This window comes from Propithecus coquereli, unplaced genomic scaffold (genome assembly GCF_000956105.1).
Source record: "Propithecus coquereli isolate 6110/MARCELLA unplaced genomic scaffold, Pcoq_1.0 Scaffold11, whole genome shotgun sequence".
Taxonomy (NCBI): domain Eukaryota; kingdom Metazoa; phylum Chordata; class Mammalia; order Primates; family Indriidae; genus Propithecus; species Propithecus coquereli.
In genome coordinates, this window is record NW_012134969.1 from 11116204 (window position 1) to 11126076 (window position 9873).

The 9873-nt window shown below is 39.1% G+C and overlaps 1 protein-coding gene across 6 annotated transcripts in view; it reads left to right on the top strand.

Annotated features, from left to right (window-relative positions):
• RCBTB1 (regulator of chromosome condensation (RCC1) and BTB (POZ) domain containing protein 1) overlaps positions 1–9873 on the top strand; it is a 47883-nt gene that overhangs the window by 10721 nt on the left and 27289 nt on the right. For 3 of the 6 annotated variants that reach the window (XM_012648991.1, XM_012648982.1, XM_012649026.1), the window contains exons 2-3: positions 4879–5048; positions 5437–5587. In XM_012648991.1, the coding sequence (XP_012504445.1) occupies positions 4923–5048; positions 5437–5587 (277 nt within the window). In that variant the 5' untranslated portion in view covers positions 4879–4922. Of the gene's footprint in view, positions 1–4709; positions 4750–4878; positions 5049–5436; positions 5588–9873 lie in introns of those variants that run through there. The other 3 variants (XM_012649009.1, XM_012649000.1, XM_012649019.1) reach the window with 2 other exon arrangements.

The window sequence follows — 9873 nt, forward strand, 5'->3', positions numbered from 1 at the left end:
ACTAACTGAGGATTGAAAATATCCAGAAAAAAAATTGCACCTGTACTGAACACGTACAGACTTTTTTTCTTGTTATTATTCCTAAGCAATACAGTATAACAGCTATTTACATACCCTTTACATTATAGTAGGTATTATAAGTAATTAAAGGTGATTTAAAGTATACAGGAGGATGTGCGTAGGTTATATGTAAATACTATGCCATTTTGTATCAGGGACTGATATAAATCTGCATCTGCAGATTTTGGTATCCTCCGGATTCCTGGAACCAATCCCCCAAGGATACTGAGAGACGACTGTATTTTTTCAAATTATTATACAGTAGTGCTTTTTTTGTGAGGCATCTTAAACTTTATCAATAGCTCATTAAGTATAAATAAATTCATATTGTAAGGCAGCTTAGCAACTTAAACTGATAACAAAAATCACCCCTTCAGTTTCTGAAAATAGAGAAACCTCTATTAGGAATTTTCAGTGTAAGTGCTTTAAAAGATTTTTGTGATTAGGAAAATCATTTTCATGTTTGACATTGCTATTTCAAGTAGTCTAAACCTGGCTATAGCTTGTACACTGAAGAATGTTTAGGCCATTTCAAAAGGATTATTCCAGCATTCAGAGTCCTTCCAGTTCCCTCTGAGAATGACCTTTCATGATAAAGAATGACACAAGTTCATTTCATGATCCAAAAATGACACTAGCAGCGTCAGAATCTTGGTGCTAACCAGTTCTGAAGTGTTGCTCACATTATTCTGGCCTCTTTTCCATAGGAATCTTTTAGGTCAGCAGAACACAGGTCTGAGATAAAAAGTTCTGTTGGAGGCATCAGTCTCATGTGACAGATATATTCTGGTTAGAATAGGGGGGAAGTTGAAGTCTGTGGAAGCCACATGCTTATTATAGGTCAACCATAAATTCCTAGTATTATTTAATTTTGAGACCATTATTTCGTCAAAATCAAGGTTTTCCTGTATTATTTTTCCCCGTTTCCTGTTGTTTTTCAAACTTTGTAAACATATTCAAATATATTTTTGCTAGAGCAGTAAAATATTAATAGAATCCTCCCCCACCCTTCCTTAATACTTGTTTCCTAGGGGAAAATAACATAAATGTGCTCTTAGAGGAATCAAAAGATTGGTTGCTACATTACTCCTTCAGTCCTCCAGTTCTAAATGTAGATTTCTAAAATTGGATGGTCTGTGTTTGTCCTCCTGACTGAATTTACTTTCAGGGTATACACCTTTTCTTCCCAGGCCACAGCTCTCTGAGGGACGGTGCCAATTGCTAGGAAAAGCCACCCAGGGAATGGATATTGATCTGTAGTACTAATGCATAATATATTTTCAAGTGCCAAAGAAAATATGGAGATCCAAGTGGGTTGGCATATTATCCTTTTAGAGGTTATTAAACTCTTTTCCTGCCTCTGCTTGCATTTCTTTTTTCTGTTCTACCCTTCTTTATCTCCATACAGTAAAAAAAATCATTGATTCACTTACTACTAATGCACAGTGAGTGATAATTCAGTCTGAACATATCAGTGCTATGTATGAGAAAGTATTTCCTAGGTAAAATAACAGATAAAAAAGATTGCAAAAAATTACCACCTTAATGAGGTACTTCAGAAGTAATTATTTAATATGACTGACATGCTGATTATAACTCATCATTTTTATGATTAGCAATCAAGCCTTGGAAGGACCTCTCATCTTAGTAAGTGATTTGGTCTAGTTTGAATTGCTGTATGTGCTGGAAAGTTCTAAGGAGGCTGTATTTCTTTTGGAAATGTTCAGTTGAGAATTTCTCTAATCTGAACTTGTGTTCCCAGGACAGAATTAATGAAGTATGATTATACTTTTCCAAAAGTATTTTTTAGGACTGAAACCTTTCTACATTTAATTTTAAAAATTTATCTTTGAGGCCTTGCGCGATGGCTCATGCCTGAAATCCTAGCACTTAGGGATGCCGAGGCAGGAGTATTGCTTGAGGCCAGGAATTTGAGACAAGCTTGAGCAAGAGCGAGACCCTGTCTCTCTAAAAAAAAAAAAAAAATTAGCCAAACAACTACAAATAGAAAAAATTAGCCGGGCATGGTGGTGCATGCCTGTAGTCCCAGCTACTTGGAGGCTGAGGCAGAAGGATCGCTTGAGTCCAGGAGTTGGAAGTTGCTGTGAGCTAGGCTGAAGCCACGGCACTCTAGCCCAGGCAACAGAGTTAAGACTGTGTCTCAAAAAAAAAAAAAAAAAATGAGTTATAGTCTCCTCCTTATGAGATTATTTTGAAGATTAAATGAAAGAGTGTGGGTGGCTACCTAACACAGTGTCTATGACAAGGCAGGTTCTTAGCAATTGTTAGTTTCTTCCTTCTTGCTCTGTATTTGCTTTGCCTGATTGTGTTGCTAGGAATAATTCCTTGCTTGGCCAACATTACTACCTCTGTTGTTGTCATGCATTCAAGTAATCCCCCGTAGCTTCTTCATTGCATCTTAAACATAAAATCAAAAATTTTTAGAGCTGGGACAAATTTGTGGGAAACCCAGGCTCAAAAAGGCAAATGGCATGTCATACTTACTGATTCAAAGTAAACCTGGGACCAAAGCACAGGCCTCAGGACTCTGGTTTCTACCATACCAAGACTATTGGGGATGCTTTTTTCTTTTATAAAGGGTGTGGTCATGTAAGATATATGGACTGTTTTTTAAATTGACTCTTAAAGTACAAGTCTTTGGAGAAATACCTTCTAAAATAAAGCTTGAGGTAATTTAGCAGTGGGTAAAGTCAGTTCGTATAATACACCATCATTATGAAGGTTAGCCTGATCTTGCAGTAGGTTACCAAACCCTTGGGGCAGAGCTGCTGGCATCCAATTAATGATTTCAGAATAATTGTACTGCTGTCAGGAAATTGTGTGGTTTTGAAAGGTAAGAGCGCTTTTTGTTGTGATTTCAAAGGCGGTGAGTCTTACATTTTGGCTAATTTGATATCATGTAAAATTTAAAATTTTGAAGACTAACTTGATATGGTTCATATTATAGGAAAATATACATCTGGATTTTCTTGAAATTTATCTATGTGCTTATAGGGGTTTATATTACTTGACTTCTTGTGACTCCTTTCTCCATCTGTTTTGTAAGAGGCACCAGGCAGGTCATTTGAGGGCCACCTGGTTTTGTTTTCTTTACTTCTTTTAGAAGTATGGGAGATAATCTTACCATACAAAGAATACTTATAAATCAAGAAGAAAAAGAACAATGATCCAGTAGAGAAACTAGGCACATGACACAGAAGGCTGACATGTGGCTCTTAAACATATACTAGTGGCAGGTGAAGAGATCAGGCTCCAGCTGCAGACCGCCTGGACTCAGATCCTGACGCTGCCACTTACGAGCTCAAGTAAATTCTTAAAGTCTCTTTGACTCTGTTTCCTTATTGGTCAAGTGAGGATTAAATAAATTAATAAATGTCGAAGCACTTAGAAGAGTGCTTGGCCCTTGGTGCTCAATAAGTTAGTTGTTATTGTTGCTACATTCTGATTATTTTTTTAAATGATGCCTAGCCTCACTCATCATAGGAGAAATGCCAGTTTAAACAAAACTGAGATGCCATGGTAATAGGCTGTGTGGGAAGGGTGTGTGGGTAAACAGGCTCTATCTTGCATTGATGGCGATTTTATATATTGGTACTACTGCATTAGAGGACAGTTGGAAGTTGCTATTAAAGGTAAAATAGCTTATTCGACTTCGACCTAGCAATTCCGTTTTTAGGGATTTATCTTGGAAATTTATGCATAAAACAAGACACATATATACAATAATATATGCAAGCAATAATTGCAGTGGTGTTCCAGCAAAAGACTAGAAATGACTTAAATGTCTCTCAGTAGGAAACAGGTAAATTGTTAAATCCATGTAATGGATTGCTATAGTACCATTGAAAAGAAATGAAGTAGGTCTACACGTGCTAATATAGAATGATGTCTGTAATATACTGTTAAGTAGGGGGAAAAGCTTCTATTTGTGTTTTTGTTTTTCAAGCTACACATACATGCATACATATCATGCTTATATGAGTGTACACTGTCTCTGGAAGGAATTACAAACAACTGGTATCAGTGGTTGCCTTTGAGATGAGGGTTAGGGAGGGATGGTAGGGAGAATTACTTTCTTCTGCCCTTTACTATTATTTGAAACAAAATTTTTTTTATCATGTTCACGTATTACTCCCTCACATCTTTTACCTGTCCCCACCAACACACACACACACACACACACACACACACACACACACACACGCACGCACACACTTCAAAACATTCAGATGCTGCTCGAGTTCTCTGGCTGTGTGGTGACAGGGAATAGCTTGAGGTGATGGTGTTTAATCCTTATTGAATATGTGGTCTGATACTTGGGGTGAGAGCAGGCACCTGGTCTTTGTCATCCAAGTTGTTGCTGCTGGGAGAAGTCTCTCTGGATGGGGGGAACTGAGGCCTTGGCTAAGTATGCTCAAATCCTGAGGCTCTCTCTGCGTATGGTGCTGTTGGAGCTCCTGGAGCCAGAAGGAAGTTGGTCTTGAGCCTCCCTCTCTTGGCTATTTTAGAGGTCTAGGAAGAGGGAGAGTAGGAAGCACATGTGGAACAGATAAGCACTGATAATAAGTGAGCAAGACAAACAACTGGTTCTAGCAGGTTGTCCTGTCATTACAGAAACAGGCCCAGATTTGCAAGGTAGATGGAGGATTGGACACGTTGCTGGGGAAAGTGAGTGATCCATTTAACTAAAGGTCATTTATTCTGGAGTTGGCTTTTGTTAGCTTTTGTTAATGGGTCTTTTAAAGTTAGCTAAATGGTTATTTAATTTCTTCTTGGAATCCTTTTTGTTTGTTCCAGCAGAGATGTCGGCTTATTTATAGGAGTTGCTTGAAGCCAGAGTCATGGTGGATGTAGGGAAGTGGCCAATCTTCACTCTGCTGTCACCTCAAGAAATTGCATCTATTCGGAAAGCATGTGTCTTTGGCACCTCAGCCAGTGAAGCACTCTACGTTACTGACAATGATGAGGTAAGCCTCTCTTAAAACCTAGAGTTTAGTTTCAGGGCTTATTTTGGGGTTGGGCTTCAAAGTGTGCCATTTGAAGACAGAGAAAAGGTGGGGATAAAGAGAACCTGGAGTTCAGGAAGATTATGCCTTTGATACAGCTTCTCTCTTCTTTCAGTGTTGTGATTTATACCCCTCTACTCCATACTATTTGAGTTTCATGGTAGAGACAAATATTCTAAAACTTTAGTAATGCCAGCAGAGGTCGAGTGTTTCTTAAAAACCTTATCAGTCCCTTCTTACCTACTGAGTTGTCCAATTGAATTTGAGGTGTCTTATTTTCAGAGCAGAGAAGGGAGCTTCTACTATAGCCTTATGCCAAATGACTCCAACAAAACCATTTATTTTCTAGGTCTTTGTATTTGGACTGAACTATAGTAACTGTCTAGGAACTGGAGATAACCAGAGTACACTTGTACCCAAAAAGCTAGAAGCCTTATGTGGAAAGAAGATTAAAAGCCTTAGTTACGGGAGTGGACCACATGTTCTTCTCAGCACTGAAGGTAAAGAGAAACAAATCTAGCTTTTCAGTTTGGGGAAGTCGGGCAGTTAACTCTAAGCTAAGAGAGGTAGAGCTATATCAAATAATTAATTTTGGACTGTTTGTTTCTTGATTTCTGAGGGGAAGTACACAAAGCAGATAAAAGTTAAACACTTCAGGCTAACTCAGGAATAGCCATAGAAGACGTCTTGCAAACTGGGCAGACTCCTGAGGTTTTAGACTACTTATGTAGAGCTGTAGATGACTAGATATAGCAAATGAAGTGGTCCTTCCAGCCTAATTTTTCAGTGGCTTTGTGGTTGCAAGGCAACTTTCAGGGTTTCTTTGGTATATTTTTATAAACACAGATCCTACTGGTTTTCCTTCTTTGTATAGTTCCTGAATCATTTGAATGGAGAAATCTTAGTTTATTCCCTGGCATTCATGTGGGTCATATTGAAAGAGTCAGGGATGTGGGTTGATAGATTCTTGTCCTTTTTTTCTCTGTCTCTCCAAAATCACTAAAGGGAGTAGGCATTTATCTTTGGTGATTTATCGGCACTGTGGGTAACCATCACTCTCTGAAAGTTTGTTATATATAACTTTAAATGCTTCCTTTTGTATTTTAGGCACATTTTTAGCTCTTGCTTTCTCTTTTGCAGAGGTCCGCAGCTTTTTGTTGAATAGTAGTCTAGGGCGGCATCTGGGAAACGGTTTGCATCCCTGCCTTTCTGTGTCTAGACTGAGGAATCACAGCTTCCTCAGATGCTGCCACAGACCCAAGTATCTAGTGTTTTCATTGCCTGTAGCTCATCTCTGAATCCACTCCAAGTTCTCTGCGTCTTTCACAAGCTGTGAGATCCAGAGCTGAGTGTAATCATCTAGTGCAAGTCTAACTGGAGTTGTGCATAATGAGGTGATTATCTCACTTCTGCTTTGTGTAATCATGCCTCGTGGCATCACGCTGGTTCTTTCAAACAGTTACTGCATTACTGACTGGTTCAGCTTGTCAGCCTTTGTGACCTTAGGATTTAATTTTTTCCTAGCACACACCAAATTTAATTAGTCCTTGATTTCTGACCATAAAATACTGAGGCAGATTTTTTTTTTTAGAGCAAACATACTGAAACATACACATTCAGATTCTTGGTTTTCTTCAAAGCGGTGACCTTAGGAGACTATAACTCTTCTTTTGGTATTATTTTCAGAGTCCAGATCATGCAGTTTTAAATATATTGAGTGTTACATTTCAGATATAATTAAATAAAAAACTACTTTTTGTGGGGATATCTTTCTTTTTGTGGTTAATTCAGTTTTGATTTTTATAGCACATTTTATACAGTATACATCATGCTTTACATTACATGTCATTATATATGTTGCATATGTGTTACATAGGTATTAGAAACAATCAAATAGTTTTAAAACAATTTTAAAACCATCAAATAGTATCAGATTTTTAGGGAAAATAAGAAGCGCCTCTGCCTTACTTCTCTTCACTCTTAGTAACTACCCTTTAGAGGGAACCACTGTTAACTCTTTCATATGTTTCTTCTGGTATTTAATCTCATATTTTTAAAAGAACATGCTTATACTCCTATTTCTGAATTTTTAATTTTAAATATTATCCTTTAACTTTCTGTAATGGCAGATAGAATTTAGGTTTATCCCTTACCTTCCCTCTCCTTATCCTTTCAATATAGTGATATCATCATTTTGGTTAAATCAGTATTCAGTATTTATATTATTAGGACCATATGGGTATTATTTATAGCTGAGCTGCCTCCTTCCTTGTACAACTATTTGTTTTCCTGGAGTTGATAATTACCTCAGGTTTTTTTCATTTACTTACTTTTCTATACAGCCATTGTTAACATATGCCCACACTCTTCCACAGAGCAGCACATTGTTTCACAGCACTTCTAAGCATATCAGGTAATCTCTTGAGCCCTCTGTCCCTTGCTCCAGTCTGGACTGGTCACTCTCCAGCCTATACACAGCTATTCACTTCACCTTCGTCCTCAGAAGTCCCTTCACTCTGTCCTTTCTGGACTCCCCTATTTTTTGTGTCTTATGTCGTCCTCTTTGGGTTATACCCTCATTTGGGTGAAACACATTCTCTAGAAGTTTTCCAGGAAAGAGAGTGTGAGAGAAATCTTTGAGATTCTGTCCTAAAATGTCTTTCTTCTACCCTTACTAATGCCTGTCAGGGGTTTGGCTGGGCTTAGAATTCTAGGTTGGAAATCATATTTCCTCAGAATGTTGAAGTCTTTGTGCTTTTCAAGTTTCAGGGTTGCTGTTGAGAGTCTGGTGACTTTCTGACTTTTGCTATTTTGTATATGATTTTTTTTTCCTTTTTGGAAGCTTTAAGGATCTTTTCTTTATTCCAAGTGTTCTGAAATAATTATGACTCTGTACTCCGGTGTAATTTTTAATTTTATTGGTCATTCTTATAGGCCTTTTAATCTGGAAATTCTTTCATTTCTAGAAAACTTTCTCGTAATATTTTATGACAATTTCCCCTCTCTGTTTTCTCTATTCCCTCCTTTTGTAATTTTTCTTAGAAGGAAATTAGAGATTCTGTACTGATCTTCCTTATTTTCTTTTATTTTCTCTCCCATCTGTGTTCTGGGAAATTTCTTCAACTTTATCTTACAACCCTTATGTCAAATTTTAACATTTCTGCTGTTACACTTCCAAGGGCTCTTTCTTGTTCTTTAAGTGTTCCTTTCTAGCTAGAGCTGCCTGCTATTGTTTCTTCTCTTAGAAGCTATTTATAATTACAGGTTATTTTTAAGTTATCTCCTAGTCTCTACATTGTTTCTTTTTCTCCTCCCAAATTTCTTGTTTCTCTTTGTTTTGGTCTCTTGACTTTCATTTAGAGGCTTGCTTCTAAAGTGTGGCGATCCTTGGCTGTCGGTTCACAGGTTAGAGCAGGGCACTTCACACGTGTTGGGAGTTCCGTGTTCATGGGTGTGGCTCGTCAAGTACTGAGGGAGGTAATAACTGTGAATTTCTATAGAGTAGAGTCTGCCAGGTTCCTGACCTGGGGATATAAAGCTTTTTTGCCAGCTTTCTGGGCGCTGAGCAAGGGAAGCGTAGGATCTCAGTATTTAGTACGTGGACTTGTAATTCTCCTTTTCTCACTACAGTGCCTCGTTGCCGCCTTCAGGGCCCCTCTGGATTACTTTCTCTTCGAGCTTGTTTCACTCTCACATCCCCCCTCGGCTTGTTTCAGTCTCACATCCTTGGGCAATTTTGCTCATTTCTTAAGCCTCACGTGGTCCTAAAGATTCATCGTTGGTCTGCCCGAGACTGTGTGGCCAGAGCAGGGCTGGGGAAGCGGGTGCTGGTGTCTAGGGGGTTGTGTTGCTTTGAGGGCTTCGCCAGGATTTGGGACTAAGAGCCATCTTCTGATGCAGTTCACCTTTCCGGAGCTTCATAAAGGAAAAAGGAAAGAGAGGTGTATGTATACCATCTTATAAGTAGTGCCTGGCACCTGCCTTGGGCGGCTCACCTGATTGGGTGGCCCAGACTCATCCATGAGGAGTAAGAGCGGTGACCATGTTGTACTCAGGCCATGGCTGCTGTGCGTTTCTGTTTACCATCATTATTGGGCAAGTATACGCGAAAAGACTACCAAGTGTCACCTGGATGCCAAATATATTCCTCTCTGCCCCTGTTACATAACAACAGTCCTACCTCTTCTGTTAATGGGGTCATTTGCCCCTGGCAAGAGGGCGACTCTTGCTTCCTGTTGGACTTTGCTTAGAGTATTAGAGTTCCTGTGGCAGCCATAGCTTAAAGTTCAGTGGGACTCTCACTGTGTCCTTTAGTGGAAATGTTCTCCCTTTGGGAGCCAGGACTTATACACTTGTGGAAACTAGAATTGCAGGGACAGGAAGCCCAAATTCCCTAAGTCAGTCACTGGGAGTGGTGGGCAGCAGGGCCTCTTATATATCCACTGTTGGTTCCTGGACCCATGTATTCTATCTGTTAGAGACACAGCGTGATGTAGTGGCCATTGATTAAAGAATACACTTCACTTGGTGGATGGCATCCCATGGGCACATGGCATCATCTCCAGGCTGATGCCTCAGCTGCCTTTGGCCAGCTCATCCATCACATCACATCACATCTTCTTGTTCTTTTTTATAGGGTTCTCCTATCTATCTATCTATCTATCTAGTTAGTTAGTTAGTTAGTTAGTTAGTTATTTGAGACAGAGTCTCACACTACTGTCCTGAGTAGAGTGCCGTGGCATCAGCTTAGCTCACAGCAACCTCAAACTCCTGGGCTCAAGCGATC